The sequence below is a fragment of the Petaurus breviceps genome, unplaced genomic scaffold, assembly GCF_028583685.1.
Source record: "Petaurus breviceps papuanus isolate PSGF00001 unplaced genomic scaffold, PetGlider_PUasm1.0 90925, whole genome shotgun sequence".
Taxonomy (NCBI): Eukaryota; Metazoa; Chordata; class Mammalia; order Diprotodontia; family Petauridae; genus Petaurus; species Petaurus breviceps.
Window position 1 is genome coordinate 9,766,998 of NW_027187380.1, and position 23,917 is coordinate 9,790,914.

Genomic DNA, 23,917 nt, shown 5'->3' on the forward strand with positions numbered 1-23,917 from the left:
AGGCAAGTTAGTTAACCTCCCTGAATTGAAGTTATCTAAAACTGTACGTTATTGACAGCTTGTTATTGCTATTTCATGGGCAGAGCTCCCACACCAATTATTTCATCTATGCCCTTATTTTTCAGATGATGGATATGGTCTAACAAAGCTTCTCCAACCATTTCTAGATCACACAAGGCTGACTTCTCATGATCACGGAAATAGGACGTCTTCGAGGGCTGGGAAATAGTGTGCAAAGACAAAGTGGATGTGCAATGGCGGGGGTGGGGGGGGGTGTAGTTTGCATGGGGGAGTGACGTGCCCTAAAAGAGGAGGCAGGGTGCGTGAGACAAAAGTAGCGCAGATGTGGGTTTGATTCCACGTGGTACACTGCAGGTGACTCCATATCAGGACCTGCAGGCTACTGGTAAAGACAGACAGAAGATTTGAAAGTCACTTAGAGCCCCCTCTACTGGGAATAGGTCCCTGGGAACACTAGAGTCTCGAGATCTAAACGGCACTAGGATGAGAACGGCTGAGAACGGCCTGTCCATCTATCTCCAACCCCCCCCTCCTCCCCCCGCCCCTTCAGTCCTGCCCGGAAAGCTCGAGGGATCTCTTTGATTGACATCCCAACCAGCCAACGGACTTTCAGGGTTATAAGACTTGTTTTCCCTCCTCCAAGGAGGCGGAGAGAGACTCGGTGGAAAGACAAAGAACATAGCCAATGGGAAGAAGGATCTTGGAACAGATGGGACTAACAGCCAATTGAAGTAAAGGACCGTTCTAAACGACGTGTGTGACCACCAACGGCTACTGCTGTTACTGGGTCGCGTGGTTTCCGCTCCTTGAGGGCGGGGGAGCGTCCCAAACGGAAGGTGGTTGTTGTCAGTGCCTCAGGTTTAAAACTGGGGGTCGGGCACCAGAGGCGTTGTCTGTCACTGCGGAGCTTTCCCCCTTCCCCCCCCCCCCCCCCCCCCCCCGCCCCCCGCTGACCCCACCCTCCTCCCTCCCGTCCCACCTCCCGACCCCTATCCCCACCCCGCCCCCCACCCCAGACCTCCCCCTCGAGTCTCTCGGCTGGGTCCAGCCCGGTCTCTGTCCTCCGCTCCGGCTTTTCGGGCCCGGAGGGCGGCCCTGCTGCCGCCGCCATGTCCCTGCACGGAAAGCGGAAGGAGATCTACAAGTATGAGGCACCATGGACTGTCTACGCCATGAACTGGAGCGTGCGGCCCGACAAGCGCTTCCGCCTGGCGCTGGGCAGTTTTGTGGAGGAGTACAACAACAAGGTGGGGGCGGGGCCCGACGGCGCGAGACCCGGGGGTTGGGGGAGGGGAGGGAAGGGAACTGACCGGCGCCGGCCCCTCCCCTCGAACCCCTGCCGCGTTGGGCTTGACCCCCCCCCCCCGCCCCTTCCCTGGGCCTGCCCCGGGGGTCCCCTGGGGTAGGTGACTGGGAAGTGGGCGGGGGGAGTGTTCGAGATTCCGTTGTCTTCGAGATCATCTCCTTCTTGAGGTTTTTTTCTCCTTTCTCAGTTAACCTCTTCTTCAGTTTTCCTCTCTTTCTTCCTCAATTTTCCTCTCCCTTCTTCCTCGGTTTCCCGCCTCTTTAGTGAGTTTCCCACCTTCCTTTCCTCTCTGTAAACCGGGGACGTTATCGGCAGTACTCACTTCTCTGTGTTATTGTGCGGTTCAAGCAAGACTATCTATGTAAAATTAACCTGCTTTTCGTAAAGGCCACTTATTCCCTGTCGCTTCCTCCACTCTTGGTGTCACTAGGGTCTGGCTCCCTCGTCACCTTTCTAGAAGAAGAGCCTCAGGGAGGTGGACATTTATTGCAACGGATTCTTAATAAGTGCTCTGCGAAGGGGAAGAGAGGCAGCTTGGCCTAGTGGATAGAAAGACACTGGAAAAAGGGTTGTTCCGTTCCTGGCATACTGCCGCATGGTCAAGGACAAATCACTTAATCTTTCAGTGCCCCACATAGCTCCGGAAAGGCTGTAAATTAGAGAGCAGCATCTGTGGAGGGACCTTCATGAGCTCGTGAACAAGGCTCTTAAGCTCTCACTGCCCCAGCAGCTCTAAGGCTGTAACAGTAACGTCAGTGGAGGGGTTTCTTTCCACATCAGAGTTCTCTGCACCAATGAAATCACAGGTCAAGGAAAAGGGCTGCTTTGCACTGATGGTTGCTGGGCAAGAGACAAATATCACACACACATGTGCACACACTTAAAATTGCACTAAAACTTTTGGAGCACACTATATATACATGTATATTTTCCTTTCATTGCAGAAAGGCTAGGAAGGACTCTCCACATTCCTTATCTCAATTTCTTCAGCATCCTATTGTCTTCTGACTGATTAATAACCCCAGTGCTCTTTTCAGGGTAACTTTTGATTGACCTTTTCTCAGTCCTTGCCCTGTGTATATTTTTTGACTCTTTGACTTTTCCCTTTGTTCTGGGTACTTAAATAACATTGCTCTTTTACTTTGTGCCTGTTATTTCTTGGTCTCCTTTGCTCCAACTCTGCTCTTCTTGGCTTAGGTATCCCCAGGGGCCCTGTCCTGAGACATTTTCTCTAAGCTATCTATACTCTCTTCCTTAATGGCTGTGCTTACAGCTTCAAGTATTTTCTTGATTTAGAAGATTCCCAGAACTATGCAGACCTAACTTTTCTTCTGAACTCTGTCCCCACTCCCCCTTCCTTGTCAACAAAGGAGGGGTGGGGCATTTCCCACATATCCGTGTGTGTGCATATAACAAGCTCAAGCTCAACTGGTCAAAGTATGGTATAATAAAAAGAGTTCTTAGGAGAAACCCAACAGTAAATATTCTCCCTCCAATGACTTGCTAGCTGTGTGATCATGAGGTCATTTACTCCCATCATGTTTTTTTTGGTTCATTTCTGTGATTATGAGTCCATTATGGAAATTCTTAACGTGGATGCCGATCAGCAAGTCATCTGTAATTTTTAACCAGAGAGTTCCTTGGGGCATGACAAGCTAAATGACTTACCCATGGTCACACAGCTAGTTAGTGTGTCAGAGGCAGTACTGGAACCCATGTCTTTTTGGTTTCAAGACTAGCCTTCTATATCCTGTACCATTTTACAGATGAGGGTTTATGGGAGTTGATAATACCTGTAGTATTTATCTCACAAAGTAAGATGGTATTATTTCAGTGCTTTGTAAATTTTTTTAAGCTTTGAAGTGTTTTCTAAATGTCTGGTAGTATTATTTTGTTCAACGAAAACTTATCAACCTACTTTTTCTCCAGGCTTCCCTTTTTCTCTTGAGGGCACCACTGTGAATCTAGTCACACCATATTTGTAACTTAAAACCTCTTGAGACATACTTGATTTCTCCCATCTCTCCACATCATCACTTTCCTGTATCTCTTTTAAACTCATAAGGCCACCAGCCTAGTTCAAACCCTAATTACCTCTTGTCTGGGCTAGTGTAATAGCATCCTGATTGGTCTCCCGGCTTCCAGTCTTTCCTCCAATCCATCATCCAGACAACTGCCAACATCATCTTCCCAAAGAAGATTGTTAAAACCCTCAGTGGCTCCTCAGTTGTTGTGTCTCTGGTAGAAGAGGCCTTCCTCAACCTGGCATTCTGAGGTTCTTCGAAGTATGGCTCTAGCCAGAGGTTGTTTCCAGCCTTATTTCAGACTCCTACCCTTCATGAATTTTGGTCACTATACATGTTGAATCCCTTCCGTAGAAGGTAAGCTTCATGAGAGCAGAGATTGTTTTGTCTTGGACTTTGTGTCTTTTGTGCCTGTCTGACTCTTTGTATTTGTGTAATGGAAATCACAGATCACATAGTGCGATATTAGCTTCAGTTGGTAGAAATTCATCTCTTACTCCTATTGATTCTGTTGGTTTCTATTCTAAGGCTATTGAACAGTAGTCTTTTTCACTTTAGTACTGCTTGATGAATTCCCTTCCTGTTCAAATGGCAGGAGCAGAGTTCAATATTTCTATTCTGTGAAGCTATTCCAGACTCTTGTAAAACTTCTAGCTAATTACCCACACCCCTTTTGGGGAGGATTTAAAATTATTGAATGTTAGCCTACAAAGGAACTTTAGATCATTTAATATAATCCCTTATTTAACAGATGGAGAAACTGAGGCCTTGTGATAGAACCAGGATCTGCAGCCACAAACTAGCTATTGTTTGTTGATTAAAGTTACTCTTCCTTTTGACTTAGGCTTTATACTTGTATACTTTATACTTTATAACAGTCTTAGATACCTGTTTTGAAAAAAAGGTTCATTGCAGGTAGAATCCATATTTACTATGAAAAGATTTTCATTTGCAATTGCAGTATAAATTTTAGGCTGTTTTTTATGGGAAAAAGAGAAAATTTCGTGTATCAGTAGAAAAAAGAAGTACCTGTAAGGCAACCTTAAGATCTTTTATATTATGAAAAGTTATGATTATGCATGACTGAGCTGGTTAACTAACACCTTTTGCTGTCTTGTTACTGGAACACATTGGCCTGACTTTACAACATGGGTCCAGAGTCCAGGAAACGATGTAAAAAATAGTATTACATAAAAGTGACCTCATGATGTAGTAGATTGTAAACCTTGTTCAGCTGTTTAGCTATATGACCATATACAAGTCACTTAGCCTCTGGGGAATCCCTCAAACACTGACTTTACTGGCACTGTCCTAGGAAGGAGGCCTTTATGCCTTTGGGCAAACATTTCTTGACTTCATTTTGCTTTATAAATGATTTTACATGGGGTTTCTTTAAAAGTTAAGTCCTCACCACTTGATATTACTTGATTTGCCAGAAAAAAAAATCAGTTAAAACTTTTCAGAAACATTAATTACATTAGAGTGGTAGTACTTCTTTGCGTAGTGCAACTTTATTTCTTATGGGACTACACTGAATCATGATTTTCGAAAAAGAATGAACTTGGTAACTCCTTTACTGATCCTAAATTAGACCAATAACATTTATACTGAAACTAGATCCATTTTTGTAGTGAATGTAAGAAAAATATTGACAGGGGATTTTGAACCTTGGACAATCGGGGTTGAGTGACTTGCCCAAAGTCACACAGCTAGTAAGTGTGTCAAGTGTCTGAGGCCGTATTTGAACTCAGGTCCTCCTGACTCCAGGGCCGGTGCTCTATTCACTGTACCACCTAGCCACCCAGATTTTGAACTTTGTAGATCTTTATCTTTACAAATCTCTTTAAAGGGAGTATTGTCTCAGATAAGTAAACTGAGACCAGTATAATAAAGTCAAGCGTAATATAGAAACATGATGCACTTGAATGTGCATCTCAGATTGCTGAGTCATCAATTCATAGTTCTTTTCATTTGGAAAATATTGTCTCTTTAAAATGAAAAAAAAATGAGTTTAGGAAATTACTCTCCTACTTACAAAGGAGATATATGATAGATGACAGAGCAAGGGTAACCTTTTAATTTAATTGCTTCTTAAAGAGAGTCTTGTCTAGGCAGGGAAGGATGAAATTCATTCTGTACTTGATGTTAGCCTAAGTGTATACAGAGTGTCCCAAAAGTCATAGTGCAATGTTAAGCTCTAATAGCTTATTAGATTAAGCTATTAAAACTTAAGATGGTGTTTAGAACTTAAGGCTGCACTAAGACTTTTTGGACCTGCCATAAATATTATCTGTGTCTGATGTCTGTTTAGTACAATGGCAATGATGGAGCTTGAATTAGTCAACATGTATTTATTAAGTTCCAGGCAATGAGAACAGCTAGTCCAAAGACACAGAGGAACAGCAAGTAGATCAGTGTGGCTGAATCATAGAGTGTATGAAGGGGAATAAAATGTAAGATTAGAGCAAAGGACTTTATATTTCTTTCTGGAGGTAATAGGGAACCACTGGAGTTAGGGAGGGAGTGGTGCAAAATGGTCCAGACTTATGCTTTAGGAAAGTGGAAAATGGGACAGAAGTGGGGGAGATTTTTTGCTGGGAGAATAATTAGGTTATTGGCAGCTGTAGAGGCAAGAGCTGATGAGGGCCTAAACTAAGGTGGTAGAAAAGGGGTTGAATTTTGTTTTGGATATGTTGAATTTGAGATGTCCAGGAGGCAGTTGGAGATAATGTGATTGTAGCTCAGCCAAGAGGCAGGAATCATCTGCATAGATAAAATAATTATCTCATATAATTATTAATAATATATTATTATTGTATATAATTATATATTATAATAATTAACTCATGGAAGCTGATGAAATCACAAGAGAGGGAGTATAGAGTGAAAAGAGGAAAAGGATCAAGTCCTTGGGAGATACCTGTTAGTGGACATAACATGAAAATCCAGAAAAATAGAAGTACTAGTCAGATAGGTACCTAGAAAACCTAGAGAGAAAAGAGTATCCAGGAGGGGAACAGTTGTAAGTAATGTCAAATGCTACAAAAAGGTTTAAAAGATGAAATTATATTTGGAAATGAAGCAATCATTGGTAACTTTAAAGTTTAGCCAGGAAGGGGCAGGAGAGATAAAGGATGATAGCTGGCAGCCATGGTAGGATCTAGTGAGGGTTACTGGCTTTTTTTTTTTAGGATGGGGGGAGTGACTTGTGGTTGTTTGGTGATGAAGATAAAAGCATACAGCCAGAAGAAGACAACAAAGTCAAAACTCCTGCATCAAAAGCCTCCAAGAAAAATATGAATTGGTCGCAGGCCATGGAAGTACTCAAAAAGGATTTTGAAAATCAAGAGAAATAGAGGAAAAATTGGGAAGAGAAATGAGAGTGATACAAGAAAATCATGAAAAATGAGTCAGCAACTTGCTAAAAGAGACCAAAAAAAATACTGAAGAAAATAACACCTTAAAAAATAGACTAGGGGCAGCTAGATGGTGCAGTGAATAGAGAACAGGTCCTCAAATCAGGAGGACCTGAGTTCAAATCTGGCCACTAGCTGTGTGACCTTGGGCAAGTCACTTATCCCAATTGCCCTGCCTTTCCCCCCTGTAAAAAAAAATTTAGACCAAATGGCAAAAGAGGTCCAAAAAACTAGTGAGGAGAAGAATAAGCCTTTTTTTAAAAAGCAGCATTGGTCAAATGGAAAAGGAGGTCCAAAAGCTTACTGAAGAAAATAATTCCTTCAAAATTAGAATGGAGCAAATAGAAGACAATGTGAAATATCTCATTGGGGAAACTGTGGACCTGGGAAATAGATCCAAGAGAGATAATTTGAAAGTTACTGGATTACCTGAAAGCCATGATCAGAAAGAGCTTAAATGTCATCTTTCAAGAAATTATCAAGGAAAACTGCCCTGATATTCTAGAACCAGAGAATAAAATAGAAATTGAAAGAATCCACCAATTTCCTCTTGAAAGAGATCCCAAAAGGAAAACTCCTAGGAATGTCATAGCCAAATTCCAGAGTTCCCAGGTCAAGGAGAAACTATTGCAAGCATCCAGAAAGAAACAATTCAAGTATTGTGGAAATAAAATCAGAGGATAACAAGACCTAGTAGCTTCTACATTAAGGGATTGGAGGGCTTGCAATATGATATTCCAGAAGTCCAAGGAGCTAGGATTAAAACCAAGAATCACCTTCCCAGCAAAACTGGGTATAATATTTCAGGGGAAAAAAACGGATATTCAATGAAATAGATGACTTTGAAGCATTCTTGCTGGAAGGACCAGAGCTGAATAGAAAATTTGACTTTCAAATACAGGACTCAAGAGAAGCATGAAAAGGTAAACAGGAAAGAGAAATCATAAAGGACTTTATTCATACATGGAAAGATGATATTTGTAACTCATGAGACCTTTCTCAGTATTAGGGTAGTTGGAGGAGATAGAGATAGATAGATAGGTGGATGGATGGCACAGGGTAAGTTGAATATGAAGGGCTAATATCTAAAAAATAAAATTAAGGGGTGAGAGGGATAGAATGGGGTAAATTAGCTCACATAAAAGAGGCAAGAAAAAGATTTCACAATGGAGGGGAAGAGTGGAGAGGTGAAAGGGTGAACCATATTCTCATCAGATTTGGCTTAAGGAGGGAATAACATACATACTCAATTGGGTATTTTACCCTACAGAAAAGTAAGGGGGGGAAGGAGATGAGAGTGGGGGAGGAGTGAAAAGGGACAGGGTTCAAAGGATAGGATGGAGGAAAATATAGTTAGTCTTTTGTTACAGAAGTGTTTTGCATAACTACACGTGTATAACCTATATTGAATTGCTTGCCTTCTCAGTGAGAGTGGGTGGGGAGGGGAGAAGGGAGATAATTTATAACTCAGAGTTTTAAAACCAAATGTTAAAAAATTGTACATGCAACTGGAAAATAAGATACACAGGCAGTGGGGTAGAGAAATCTTTCTTGCCCTACAAGAAAATAAAGGAGGGGATGTGATAGAAGGGAGGGCACACTGGGGGAAGGGGTAATCAGAATGCACACCATCTTGAGAGGGGTGGAGGGGAGAGATGAGGGGGAAATTTGGAACTCAAAATATTGTGGAAATGAATGTTGAAAACTAAAAATAAGTTGTTGTTGTTTTTTAAAGAGTAGCGGATAGTATAGAATTAAACTGGTTCCACAGTGTACCTGGGAGATTTTTGAAGTATTAGAGATCATTGTGAGGATGAACAATAAGTTTTGGAGTGAGACAGGGAGAAATGAAAAAATAAAAGAAAGATTGTGATCAAATAAAGGAAGCTCAGAGTTCCTTAAACATGAAGCAGTATACTCGTGGATAATGATAAAATCAAGGATATGTGATTATCTCTGTAGGTACTTATATGGAGTAAAGGAGTATGGTTATGGGAGTTGAGAGTAGATTAAAGAATTGGAAGTATTTGAAGGAACGTCAACATAGGCTGACATCTCCCAGAATGGGGGCAATTAGTTAGGGTAGAGAGGAATATTATAAGGTAGGCATTAAATTTGTTGAGAAAGGGAGGGGAAATGTGCGTGTGAGAGTCCATCAATTCAGAACCTGAATTGTGTGATAAATTTGGATTAAATGAATTTAAAAAGAAGTTGCTAGTAATGGTAGTAAAGGAAGAAACTAGAAGGGACAGTGGGAAACAAAGAGTATTTGAATTCCACCACCATAAATATTAACTACTGGAGATGAGATTAAGACCATAAATAACTGAGCATGAAGTTTTGTTGTTTTGACAAGTCTGACTTCTGGTTCCTTTTTTCAGAAAAGAATCAGAATCTCAAGGCAGGTAAGAACCTCAAGAGGTCACGCAAGTCAGTTTTAGTTCCTTTGTTGTCTTCAGTCACTTTTGCTGCTGTTGTTGTTGTGTCCCACTCTTCATGACCCCATTTGGGGTTTTCTTGGCAAAGATACTGGCGTGATTTACCATTTCCTTTTGCAGCTCATTTTACAGATGAGATAACTGAGGCAAACAGGGTTAAGTGACTTACCAGGGGTCACACAACTGATAAGTGTCTGAGGCCAGAGTTAAACTCAGGAAGAGGAGTCTTCCTGATTCCAAGCCAAGCACTTTACCCACCTACCTGCCACCTAGTTGTAGGTCCTTTATCTATGCTTTTTAGAAACCTAGAGTAAATAAATTCCTTGACCTCCCTTAAATCTCTTTTCAGATTCTAGAATCTCCTTTAGCAATATCTGAATATCTCTTGCTCTATTTTAAACCCATTTTTTTTCTCTTTTCACTGAGTGGGGGCTCATGAACTCTAGTTTTTAGGAGTAACAGACTCACAAAGTACTCTGGAATTTAGGAATTGTTGCCATCCTCCAGATTGGTATCCTAGAAAGGATGCTACATATTTATATTTCAGGAAATTTTTAATAAGGTAATTGAGTTATATTTTCTCTCAGCATAGAAAAATATCCATTTTCCATAAACTTCAAAGTTTGGGATTTTTAGAGATTTTATAAATGCTGAGGTGATTTGGATTTTATGACTGTAGTTTTTATTTTTATTTTTTAAATAGTAATTTTATAATTACAAATTTTAAAGAAAAGTTGATGTGAGAGGTGTTGTGGTTTGTGAATCAATGCTTTTATAACAAAAAATACAATATTGAATCTTGTTAATAATCCTTTGCCTTCTGTTGTGTGAATAGTTGCCTGTTGCTAATTCCTCTGAGGATTTTAATGAAAGAATATTTTACAAATGCAGCACATAGTTTTGTTGTTTTTTTACTTTGCTTTATGACATCTTATTTCCTAATATTTGTGGTAGCCTTTCACCATGATCTTTATGGTATTCCCTGCATTTAGATACTTGCTGAGAAATTGGCAAGCAAGTATGTGTATATTTGAGTTTTAAATGTTTCTCTGGTGAAAACCTTTTATTACATTTGTACCTTTTTCAGTTGCTTGGGACTTTACCAAGATACACTCAGAAAGATCTCCCTGGAAAGTCAATGGGAAATGAAAATAAAATTTAGATTAGAAATAGTTCCTCTGTTACCGATTTAAGAGAGAGGAGTAATACTCCCTGGGGGCCTCTGGATAAACTGCTAATTTCTTTGTTGTTTTCCCAGTTTACTTTTGTTCATGTGGACACATACTGTGATTTGAGCAAGTAATGATTCTTTAACATTGTCTGGCATGCCATGAGGTAACTTTTAACAGAGCCTTTGAGCCAGGCACAGAGGTGTGATATTCTGAAATTTATTAAGTAGAACCACCTAAAATGCATTGGAGGGGTGCTTTTTACTAGTGTGGTAGCTGACACATCTCTAGATAGTCTGGTCAATTCCACAGTAAGTCAGTAAGATTTTGAAGCTGGCAATGTGGTGTCATAATTTTATAGAGGTTTTGAGTTAGAGGTTGTGACAGTAATGAAAATTAGAGTGATGCCCTCTACTGGAAGAGAATGAAAAGAACTTTTTAGAGATTCTTAAAAGAGGTCTTAAGTATAATAGTTATATTCTGGAATCCCCACACTGACACTGAATTTAGGTTATGTCCATTTTGATTTCTTTGGGATATATTTATAATTTATATGTTTAAGGACCTACATGTTAGCATTGTGTATGATCAAACTGGAATCCGGTTGACAGAATAGAGATATTCTTTTTCCAATTTGCAAGAAAATATAGTTGAGATCCTTACATTTGACTTCACGTAGCACTTTGTACCTTTTTTTATGTGCTGTTTGACATTGTGGTTATTTTTGTGTATATAGGTACACATTTGTGTTGTGTATATGTATATATATGCATGCACACACACACCTACTTTACCTTACCATTTATCATGATGCTGTGCTCATAGTAGGGTATTTAAGAAATGTATGTTTGTTGAATTGAACTGAATGTCCTAATTTGTGAGATCAATTTAGGAAAGACTTAAAAATTAAACTTCAAGAAGTTTACCGCATCCAGATGTTACATTTTTAAGTCAATTTTTGGTCATTAGACAAATAGTAAATATTCCTCAAACTAATATGTGTACACATTTTTAAATGAATAAAATTATTTTTATGGAAATTTTTTGTTGTGGAACCTCCCCCCCCCCACTCATGTAGAATATAGATCTGGAGACAGAGCAAAGGATGTGTAATGTTAGACTGAACAAAATTTGGATTGTAGAAGGAGCAAAGAGAAAGAAGAAATGAACAGCAGCATAAAGATAGAAGCAGAGATGATAAAATTGACTAAAATACTGTTGCTGTCTTCTGTATACTGCCCCAGCACTGTTCTGATCTCACTTCCAGTTGGTACTTCGCAGCTCTTGTCCAGAATGTCTACTTAGAATTTTGTGGGTGAAGATATAATTACTTCCAAATGGATTTGATATAGCACAGTTCTGTTGGCATAAATTTGGCCTTAGGAATCCATAGATCAAATTTCATGTACTTAACGAAAATAAATTTTTTCTTTCAAGAGTGTTTTCTTGGTTTAAAAATTGAGGAACAGTGAGTGCTAAGTGAATACTTTTGACATCCTCATTTCAGTATTTAAACTTACTACAATCTGTTTGGCTAAGAATGAAATACATCCTTGTATAGACATGAAATGTTTGAAAAATGATATTACATTGCAGAATTGTGAGCATTAGAGATTATTTAGCTGACACAGGAGTACTAAAATAGTTATTTCTGAGAAAGTTGATTTGATTTGGTGGAAGAGGTGTCTTTTTGTCAGTATCATGTGCCTTTTTTCATGTATTTTGTTTGGTTTTGGATTGGTTTTTTAACCTGTGAGGACAGGATGGATTCTGATGTGCCAATGCTAGGCTGTTTTAGTTTAAAAATAATTATTTTAGGGGGCACAGTCAAGATGGCAGAGTAGAAACAGGACTTCTGTGAAGATCCAGCTTCTACCTCCTCCAATTCATGTAAAAAATTACTCTAGATAAACTTGGGAGCTACAAAACCCACAAAATGACAGAGAGAAGCTAACCTCCTGCTAAAGACAGCCCAGCAGGCTGGCAGGAAGCAGCTACCGTGTTTCCCCGATAATAAGACCTATCCCGAAAATAAGCCCTCCCCTTACTGTGTAAGATTCCTCTAAAATAAGCCCTCCCCCCAAAATAAGCCCTATTGAGATTGCTACTGTAGTGAAGGTGATCCCCTGCGCTACACGCTACATTACAGTACCCTCTGTATGCACCGTCCCCCCCCCGTGAAACGCACGCCGCTCTCCGAGCTGCATCCAATCAGAGCTGCAGCAGTGAGCGCGTCATCCTGTTCTTCCCCAGTGATTTGCTTATTGAATAAAGGTACATTTTTTTGTTCACATTTACCTGTTTATTAAAATTGCTGTCAATGTTCATTAAAATAAGCCCTCCCCTGAAAATAAGCCCTCTGGTGTTTTTCTGTCCAAAAAATTAATAAGACAGTGTCTTATTATCGGGGAAAAACAGTAGCACAGTGCTCTGGGAGCTGAGCCTTGCCCCGAGGTTTTAGTCTCAGGGCAGCCTCACCAGCTGCCAGCTGCAGGGACTTCAGATCACCAGCAGCTGTGGCGATTTCCAGAATTATCAACCCATAGATGCCAGAGACAAAGTGAGAGGTCAGTGTAGACTTTGCGGGAACAGGGAATTTGGGAGTGTGGTCTGGCCTTTGCCCCCAGGGCAAGAAGCAGTTGAGGCTCCATGGAGTGCAGCCACCTGCCTCCTGGCTGCTTCAGAGCCCCAGGCCTACAGATTGTAGGGGGACCAAGTGACCAGTTTGAGGGGTAGGGGTAATTGCTCTTGCTTTAACCTGCTTGGATCTGGATCGCTGTCTGGGGTGGAGGTCCTGGGGTGTGTGACCAATTTGCCAGAGAGTGTGTAGAGGCTTCAAAGAGGGCATGTAACTAATAGCTCCAGCAAAATAGAGGTTGAAGGAATCCACCGATCACCTCCTGAAAAAGAAAACTCTTAGGAATATTATAGCCAGGTTCCAAAATTCCCAGATCAAGGAGAGAATATTACAAGCAGCCAGGAAGAAACAATTTGAATATTGTGGAAACACAATCAGGATAACACAGCATCTGGCAGCTTCTACACTGAAGGATCAAAGGGCTTGGAATATGATATTCTGGAGGGCAAAGGAGCTGGGATTAAAACCAAGGATCACCTACCCAGCAAAACTGAGTATCATGTTTCAGGGGGAAATGTGGTCATTCAGTGGAATAGAGGACTTTCAAGCATTCTTAATGAAAAACCGGAGTTGAATAGAAAATTTGACATTCAGATACAAGAAGCATGAGAAGCTAAACAGGGAAATGAAATCATTAGGAACTTATCAAAGTTGAACTATTAACATTCCTACATGGAAAAATGATAATTGTAACTTATGAAATTTATCTCAGTATGACAGTAGTTGAAGGGAATAGAAATATGTATGTATGTATATATACATATATATGTCTGTATAGGAGGGCATATGAATACATATGTGATACAATGGGCATATGAATACATACGTGAGTGTGTGTATATATGTGTACAGGTATACATAGACAGAGGGCATAGGACCAATTGAATAGGAAAGGATGATACTTAAAAGGTGAAATTAAGAGGTGAGAGGCATATAATGAGAGGAGATGGGGAGAAACAGAATGGGGTAAATTATCTCATAGAAGAGGCAAGGGAAAACTGTTACAATGGAGGGGAAGAACAGGAAGGCAAAAGGGAATGAGTCAACCTTATTTTCATTGAATTTGGCTTAGAGGGAATGATATACACACTAAATAGGGTATCTCACCCTATAAGAGAGTAGAGGGGAAGGGGAGGAGAGGGGAGATAATGGAAGGAAAGGCGGGGGGGAGGGAGTTGGAAGCACTCACTTTTGAAAAGGGACAGGATCAAAGTAGAGAATAGAACAAGTGGGGGGTGGGATAGGATGGAGGGAAATATAGTCAGTCTTTCACAATATATCCACTATGGAAATGTTTTGCATAGCTACACATGTACAACCTATATTGAATTGCTTATCTTCCTAGTGAGGGTGTGTGACGAGAGAGGAAGGGAAAGAATCTGGAATTCAAAGTTTTAAAATCAAATGTTTAAAATATATATGTATTATTATTATTATTTTACATATAACTAGAATACAGGCACTGGGGCATAGAGATCCACCATGCCCTAGAGGAAAAGTTGGAGGGGGGATGGGGGAAGATATGGGAGAGAGCAGATTGGGGGAGGGAATATTCAGTGGGATCACTGTTTTGGGGTGGCAGGTAGGGGAAAATGGGGAGAAAATTTGTAACTCAAAATCTTGTGGAAATGAATGATGTAAACTAAAAAATTGCTTTATACTAAGTAATAGCTTGGCAAACTATGAATTTCTTTAGTGCTTTAAAAAATTTTAATTACAAATAATATAATTCAAAAAAACCCCCAAATAATATAATTGAGTAAAAAAAAAAAATTTAGATGTTTCCAAGGGCCTTCTTTCTTTGAGGACATGGAAGGAGATTGTTAATTTAATCTGAGCCTCCAAATAAACTTATTGTATCAGCAATGCCATATTCACAATGCCTATGGAAATTACAAATATGCTGATATAATTATCCATCACAAAATACATCATGCTTGCCATATGAGGGAATAAGCTAAAAAATTATTAAAATGCCAAAAGACTGAGTCCCAAAACCAGAAAGTGAAAGCCATCGGAGTAGTTATGAAATTGGCACAGGTAGATAAAGTAGAAAGCACTCACATTCTCAAGCCTTTAAAACAGAAGAGGGTACCTCAGGCAAAGGTCCTCCTCTCCTCACTCACAGCAACCACCCAGCGTCCAGGAAGCGTGCTCCCAGCAGCTCCGGCCCCTGACAGTCCTCAGCAGGAGTCCTTAGCAGAAATTCTGGCTGACTCAAAAAGGGCTTCGCGCTGCCGCTGCCGCCAGCCACTGCAGGAACTCTAGTTTGGCTTCTCCTTCCTCTTGCTCCACCCCTTCCTGCTACGTCAGCAAGTCCAATGGGGCATGGAAGATCTTTAAATCCCATAACCCTTACAACTATATATTTGCTTAACTGACTAGAAAAAGAGGGAACAAGATGAAATTGGGACATTTGGAGGCTGGGATGGAGGAAAAGAAAAGCCTTTTGTCTACATAACTACAATGAACTTCATTTCCTCATCACTTGCAAATATGGAGCTTGGAATATTGATGGCATCCATTTCATAGTGAGATTTGAGTCAGATTCAAGAGTCTCTCTGTTCATCAGGATAATCATTTTGTAGACATCTCAAATTTAACAAGTGAAAAACAAAATTCTTTACCCTCCCCTGTTCCCTAGCCCCACAACCCATTCCTCTTCCAACCCTCCTTATTTTTGTCAAGGGGAGCATAATCCCTTGTAACCCAAGTTCAGAACCCTAATTTTAGTCTTGATTAACTGTCAACCCCACATATCAAGGTAGTTGTCAAATCTTGTAATTTCTACCTCTACAACATCCCTTGCTTATTACTCTGTTCTCTTGTTTCCATTCAGCCATCACCATTGTTCAAGCCCTTAACATCATTCACCTGGATTATTTGAGTAGCCTCCTAATTGGTCTTCCTATCCCAGTCTCTCTATTCCAAACCATCCTTCACTCAGCTGCCAAAGTGATTTTCCTAAAGCACAGATTATAACTGTGTCACTTTCCTACTCAATAAACTCAGGTGATTTCCTCATGCCTCTGGAATAAAAAAACTCTTCTACTGGGTATCTAAAGCTTTTTATAACTTGTCTCCATCTTATCTTTCCAGTCTTATACTTTTCTCCCCTTCACCCTCACTATCCACACTAGTGGTCTTAATTGTTCTCCTACATAATATTCCTTGCATTTGTTCCATTTGTCTCCCATATCTGGAATTCACTCAGGAACTCAGAAGATATCAGTGACCTTAGAAGTCAGGTCTTATATTTGTAAAAGCTCTTAGCCTGGTACATAGTAGGTACTTAATAAATCCCCTCTGAAATATACCTGATTAATAGGCACACAGTCTTTGCCTGAAGATTTCCAATAGAAGTAAAGCTTCTTGATGGAAGGCACTGTTTTGTTTTGGCTTCATAGTCCCAGTATTGACCCCCAAGCCTGGAACACAGGAGGCACTTAATAACTATTTGGTGGATTTAATTGAATCTACCCCTTCTTTGTTTTGGGGGGGTGGGGGTGGGCAATTGGGGTTAAGTGACTTGTCCAAGGTCACAGGGCTAGTTTTTGTGTTGAGTGTCTGAGGCCAGATTTGACTCCAGGGCCAGTGCTCTATTCATTGTGCCACCCAGCAGCCCCTAACCTACCCCTTCTTTAGACAACTCTAAGTTGTACATAAGTTTTTCCTGACATCAAGCCTAAGTCTGCCTTTTTGCAACTTGATTCCATTGGTTTTCAGTCTGCACCCCTGGGGTCAAGTAACTCAAGGATCTGTTATAAGGATCTGTTATCTTCTTGATGTGGGGATTCTTTCCATTGTTGTAAATTATGATCAATTCATACCCAATAATCCTGTGCAACTCTAGTTCATGACTTCCCCTAAGGTGACCATAGGAGCCCACCCAGTATCCCAGCCTGTATTTCCTGGCTAAATTGTCAAGAGCTGAGATTGTTTCGGTTTTGTCTTTGCCCTTGGCACCTAGCACATAATAGGTACTATTTAATAAATGCTGATTGATCATCTTGATTGTTTGTTTGTTTGTTTTTGTTTTTGCAGGGAGCAAGGCAGGGCAGTTGGGGTTAAGTGACTTGCCCAAGGTCACACAGCTAGTAAGTGTTAAATGTCTGAGGCCTGATTTGAACTCAGGACCTCCTGACTCCAGGGCCAGTGCTCTATTCACTGTTCCACCTAGCCACCCCTGATTATCTTCAGGTAAACAAAAGTAAGTTTAAAGTGTGTTGTGTTAGGAAGATTCACCAAATGGGGGCAGGATTTGTAATATGTAAGTAAGTATTTATTTTCAGTCTTTGTCTTAAGAAGTTTGCAAAGGATCCTAATTGAACAAGTTCCACTTATTCTAATGGATTTATTAATCTGTTTTGCTCTGCTTTAATATACTCCATGTGAAAAATGTCAGATTTCTGGCATCCATCCTTAGACTCTCTAAAATCATTTTGAAGCTTTAGCAGGTGAGAGGGAGTAGAACATATCCAAAGACTTGTCTACCTGTGAGGGTAGACAACTTTGTCATCATACCTTCTACATCTTTTTCCTTATTTTAGCCTTGGAGAATGTGAAACCTTAGTAAATTTTTAAGAAGCATCCACAATTCAGGAGGTACCTAGAAAGTTAGAATTCTCAGAAAACAAAGGTGAAGTAGTAGAGTGCTGGACTTGGAGTCAGTAAGACCCGAGTTCAAATACTGCCTTAGACACCTAGCTGATTGGGCAAATCCTATGTGTGCCATATAATCAAGTGTCATATAACTGCTAGCTATTGTCATCATTATTATTATTACTAATAATAAAAGAGAAAACCCTTCAGACTTCATATCAAGTTACTCTTTTATGTGGAAAAATAGTGGCTCTTGAACCTTTCTAGAAAAAAACCTTAATTTTCTTCTATGTCAGATCAAGTCAACAAGCATTTTTTTTTTCTTTTTGGATGGCAGTTGGGGTTAAGTAACTTGCCCAAGGTCACATGGCTAGTTTTTTTTATGTGTATGTGTGTTAAGTGTCTGAGGCTGGATCCGAACTCAGGTCCTTCTGACTCTGGGGCCAGCACTTCAACAAGCATTTTTTAACTACTGACTTTGCGGCAGGTACTGTTCTAAGTGTTGGGGATGCAAAGAAAGGCAAAGACCAGAGCCTACACTCAAGGAGTTCACAGTCTTGTGAGAGAGACAACAAAAAACTATGTGCAGAAACAATATATACAGAATAAATTGTAGATAATCACATAGAGACGGCACTAACATCAAGGAGAACTGGGAAAGGCTTCTTGCAGAAGTTGAGACTTTAGCTGGGACTTGAAAGAAGGCAGAGATGAGGCGGTAAAGAGATTTCCAAACACAGGGTGTTGGGAAATGGAGTGAGAAAAAGTATGCCAGTGTCATTGGACTATAGAGTAGAGAGTAGAAAAGTTTTGTTTTTGTCTTTTTTCTTTTTGGAGGGCAATTGGGGTTAAGTGACTTGCCCAAGTCACACAGCTAGTAAGTGTGTCAAGTGAGGCTGGATTTGAACTCAGGTCCTCCTGACTCCAGGGCTGGTGCTCTATTCACTGCGCCACCTAGCCACCTCTAGAAAACAGTTTTTAAAAGACTGGAAAGATCTTAGAAGGGATCAAATTATAAAGGGCTTTAAAAGCCAATTATAATATTTTTATATTTGATCCAAGGAAGTATTAGGCAACTGCTAAAGTTTATTGAATAGGAAAGTGACGTGCTTAGGCCTATACTTTAGAAAGATCAATTTGTCAGATGGACTGGAGTGGAGAGAGAGTTGATGGAGGAAGGCCAACCAGAAGGTTATTACAATAGTCCAGATATGACAAGATGGGGACTCGCATCAGGGTGGTGCTATTGTCAGAGTAGAGAAAGAAACACATAAAAGAAATGATAAAAAGGTAAAAATCGACGGTGCTTGGCAATTGATTGGATATGGGAAGTAAAAGTGAGGCATAGAGGGGGCAGCTAGGTTGGGCAATGAATAGAACACCATCCCTGGAGTCAGGAGGACCTGAGTTCAAATGTGGCCTCAGACACTTAAGGGGGAGGTTTGAGGGAAAAATTAAGTTTTGAACTTCTTGAGTTTAAGATGTTCATGAAACATCCATTGGAGATATCCAATAGGCAGTTGGAGTTGTAAGGCTGGAGGTCAAGGAAGGGGTTGGGTTTAAGAATCATTTGCATAAGGATGGTAATTTAATCCATGGGAGCTGATTACTGAATATGTTCTATGGCAGTGCAGTCTTTGGTTATTGAACTTTTTAATCCTTTTTGTTTGTTTTTCTTGTCTCTGTGGTATCTTCACCTTTAGTTATTCTAATAAACCCTGTTTAGTCTGGCATTCAAGGCCCTCTGTAGTTTGGCCCCAAGGCTGCCTATCCAGCTGTATCTTTTACATGAAACTTCTCCTTACAGACAGGTTTATTCACCTTTAATACACCTTGAATTTTCTCATATCTACTTTTGTTCCTGTTGTTATACCTACTTTCAAAGCCTTCCTCTTTTATGTCTCCTTATCCAAATCATACTTCTTCAGGGCAACATGATATAATAGAGAGAACAGTTCATTTTGGCATCAGGACTCTCTTACATTACAACCTGTTTGACCTTGGCCAAGTCACTTTCCCTCTCTGAGCCTCAGTTTATTCATCTTTAAATTGGAGATGACTGGGATGGGTGGAGGAGAGATTGGTTGAGCTAAATGACCTGTGAAGTCTTTCTTTACAATCTAAAGAAGAAAGAAATAATTACACTCTTCTTGATCACCCACTCTAAAGTAACCTCTGCCTCCTTGAAACTCACTGCATTATCATTTGTACAGTTCATTTGGTATCCAAGCCTTCTATTTATTGTTCCTTGTGACAACTCTTCTCTCTTTTTTTTTTTTTTGGAGGGACAGTTGAGATTAAGTGACTTGCCCAAGTTCACATGGCTAGTTTTTGTGTTCTGTCTGAGGCCGAATTTGAACTTAGGTCCTCCTGCCTCTGGGGCCAGTGCTCTGTTCACTGCACCACCTAGCCGCCCCACAGCTCTTCTCTTTTATTAAATTGTGATCTAAATGTTTTATCACTGTTATATCTTTTCAGTTATATTTTTAACTCTTTGAGGGCAGGAACTGGGTCTTAGACATCTTTGTATCCCCATTCTACCCACTGTAAGTACTTTTTGTTTCGATTGGATTTAGTTCTACCTGGGCTTACCAAATGAATACAAGATTGGAAATGGGGAAAAAGAACAATGCTTTTGTGGCTTAGTCTCATAAGAGAAGTAGAGGGAAGAAAGGAAATTAGTAAAAAAAATCATATATTTGCAGAATAAGCACTTAAAGTCTCATAATAACTGCTTACTAAGAATTATCACTATTCCATCTGACAGGGTAAGTAAAAGACCAGGTTCTTGGCAGTTCAAAGTCACAGAACCCTCTGAAGCCAATTTAGTGGTTGACAGCAAAGCATGTAAATGAGTATTGACCAAAATCCATTCCAAGGAAGAGTGAGAAGCCAGAACCAGAGGGAAATTTCTCATTTCTGTCTGAACTATCCACTTTCAACTTTAAATGGAATGAGTGTTTGCCTTTGCATCAAATGTTGTATAAAAAAACTCCATTTTTAAAGAAACTTCTGTAGCACCACATAAACATTTGTATAATGAAGATAATTTTCTTTACAAGTCTTGATTAGTAAGGTTGTCAGGACCTCTGTCACTGACCAGTGATTTGTTATATCAGTACTCCACCATCACCTGGATGATTTACTTTATGGGGGAAAAACCAACATTATTATTAATTATTCAAATACATTATTATATTACTCAAATTTTGTGTATTCCAGGTCCAACTTGTAGGTTTAGATGAGGAGAGTTCTGAATTTATTTGCAGAAATACTTTTGACCATCCTTACCCCACCACAAAGCTGATGTGGATCCCTGACACGAAGGGAGTCTATCCAGATCTGTTGGCAACCAGTGGTGACTATCTCCGTGTGTGGAGGGTAAGTATGGTGTTGATTAACAGCTAGCCTATTGGACATTATAGCAACATGGTTTCCCACAGATATGAGACTAGGAAGGATATTGGTTTTCTTTGTCAGTGTAACCTGGAATAAATGGATAACTTGATTTCTCTAGCCCAGGGAGTTTCAAAATTCAAGTTAAAGGTTTATTTTAAGTTTATATCACTCATACATTTCTAGTACTATCCAAATCTTTATGTAGCTTCTCTAGTGTTCATGTGAATAGAGAAACAAAAACTCTCCATTTATGTAATATGACTTAGGGTAAAAATTATAAGGCAAGGAGATTCTAAGCAATCCAAACTCCATTATCTGAAGTGTTGATTTTATGCAGCTGTGAAAATTACAAGTTTAGGTAACCTTATATAAAAATGACAGTTAACTGAGTTAAAATCTTCAGTATATTTGTGTGTCTTGAACTCTTTGTTCCTCTTTACAACCAAATTGTATTTTAGTAAGTTTAACAAAATAATATGTCTCTTTGTTTTAGCATACATACACAGCATAGAAGCAGACCTGCTATCAGAACAGCAGAGAGGGCAACTAAGTAGTCAAGATGAAGGCAGGATTTTTTGACTTTGAGATTATGGGAAGATATTTTCACCTCATTACTCTAGAGAAAATTGGGTTCAGGATTTTAAAAGATTAAGTAATCATTAGGTAAATTGAGAGGGAGGAACCTCTTCGGAAAGAGACTTGGGAGCCTTGGGTTTTATTACCACCTTTGAAATAATTATTTTTTTCCATGTTGTTTATTAGTGAATTATAGAACTTTTATATATATATAAAATAAGGCTTATAGAACTCTGTGAATAACAAAAATATTGTAAAGACAAATAGCCTTAACAGACTTTAGCAACTCCAATCAACATTGTGACCCACTATGATTCTGGAGGACTTGGAAAAACATGCTCCCCCATTTCCTTATGCAGAGGTGGTAGACTCAGTGCAGATTTTGAAATTTTTTCTTTCTCTCTCTCTTTTTTTTGATATGATCAATGTAGGAATTTGTTTCGTTTGACTATGCATGACTTGTAACAGGGTTTTTGTTTTTCTTGCTTTTTCAATGGGGGTAGGGGAAGGAAAGGTAAATTTTCGTTTGAAAAAAAATGAAAACATAAAAACATCTGTTAAATGACACTGTGAATAGTTATTAGTTATTTTTATTGTTGCCTTCAGGTTGGTGAAACAGAGACCAGACTAGAGTGTTTGCTAAACAATAACAAGAACTCTGACTTCTGTGCTCCCTTGACCTCCTTTGACTGGAATGAGGTAGATCCTTATCTCTTAGGTAAGAGGAAGAAGATGTTATAGCCCCTGTGACTGGAGAGGGGAGAACTTGTCTTCTGAGATGTAAAACCAGTCCCTTTTCTAACTGTAGGCCTGAGATGTATCTCAGTAGGGGGAGGGAAGGTACCTATAACCACCTACTGTGGGCCAGGCACTCTGCTAAGTGCTTTATAATATAGCAATGTGAGGGCGAGTATCTAAGATACAGGATAGTATTATTTGACCCCTTAATGTTTTTCAGGTGTTTACATTTTGTCTTATATTTTCTCATTTGATCATCACAACAGCCTTGTGAAATAGGTGACATTATTAACCATATTTCAGAGTTGAGGGCACTGAAGCAGGCAGAAGTTAAGTGACTTGCCCAGGGTCACACAGCTAATAACTTTCTGAGGTGAGATTTGGACTCAGGGTTTCCTGACTTCAGGCCCAGCACTCTGTCCACTATACTGCCTACCTAGTTGCTAGCGATAACATAGCTGTTTCATCTATATTGGTAGAGGGTTTCCTTTCACTGGAATTTCCTTATGCCAATGAATTCAGAGGTCTGGTTCAAAAATACTTGCAATATCTTACAGAGGACTTGTGAGGAAAGTGTTTTGCAAACTTTAAAGTGCTATGAGTTAGCATTTTTATCATGTAGTATATTATACTTTATCCCTGTCAGTGTCTAACATAGTAATTTGTACTGAGAAGGAACTCAAGAAATATTTGAATGCATGCTGCTACAAGGTTAATCAGGTAAAGAAAAGAAAACTCAGAATGAAATAGTCTCATTTCAAGTAGCTTATTTATATTGGTTGTTTTAGGTACCTCAAGCATTGATACAACCTGCACTATCTGGGGTCTGGAGACTGGTCAGGTTCTAGGGAGAGTGAATCTAGTATCTGGCCATGTGAAGACTCAGCTGATAGCACATGACAAAGAGGTGATAATGTCTTTCTTTTTGCTTTTTCTCTATAACTTTGTATTTGCTTTGTTGTACATGTCAAACCTTTCACTGTCTGTTTTACAGCTTATGAAAATTGTATTATACTCTTTACCTTCCTGATTAAATTGAAAATAAGTTGACCCATTGTTTAAAAAAGGTTCAATGTGTTATTGCTTTTGATCAGAGTCCTCCCTTTTTTGTTTAACCTGGATGCTAAGAATGGTTTTTGCATTTTAAAATACAATAAAACTTTCTTTTAAAATGTACAAATTCATAGCTCACAAGCCATAGGAAAGCAGGTACGGGGACTGGGCATACTTTATCAACCTTTTCTTTTAATGGTGAATCAAAATATGGTTTGAAAACATTTAATGAAAAATATAAATATATATACCAACCAAGAAACTCATTTAATTTAAACTAGAGAAACACTTCATTGAATACAATGAGCATATACCTTTTCTCTTTCCTCTACCCATCACTGCATATATAGAGTAACATCTTAGCCCCAGCATTGTTCCTTCACTTTGACCCCATTGTAGTAAATTGCAAGAAAGTACTCATTTATGTTCCCATAGCCTTCATTTCTATACTCCTACATTGAGGGACCTTAGCACTATATCCCACAGATAATATTTCCTTCCTTCCTTCCTTCCTTCCTTCCTTCCTTCCTTCCTTCC

At 39.6% G+C, this 23,917-nt stretch overlaps 1 protein-coding gene across 1 annotated transcript in view; it reads left to right on the forward strand.

Annotated features, from left to right (window-relative positions):
• Window positions 1–1,009: 1,009 nt before the first annotated feature.
• The window catches only part of DCAF7 (DDB1 and CUL4 associated factor 7), a 35,588-nt gene continuing 12,680 nt past the window's right edge, over window positions 1,010–23,917 (forward strand). The window contains exons 1-4 of the mRNA XM_069076248.1: window positions 1,010–1,268; window positions 20,837–20,995; window positions 22,196–22,307; window positions 23,116–23,234. Coding sequence (XP_068932349.1) covers window positions 1,131–1,268; window positions 20,837–20,995; window positions 22,196–22,307; window positions 23,116–23,234 — 528 coding nt within the window. The 5' untranslated portion in view covers window positions 1,010–1,130. The remainder of the gene's footprint in view (window positions 1,269–20,836; window positions 20,996–22,195; window positions 22,308–23,115; window positions 23,235–23,917) is intronic.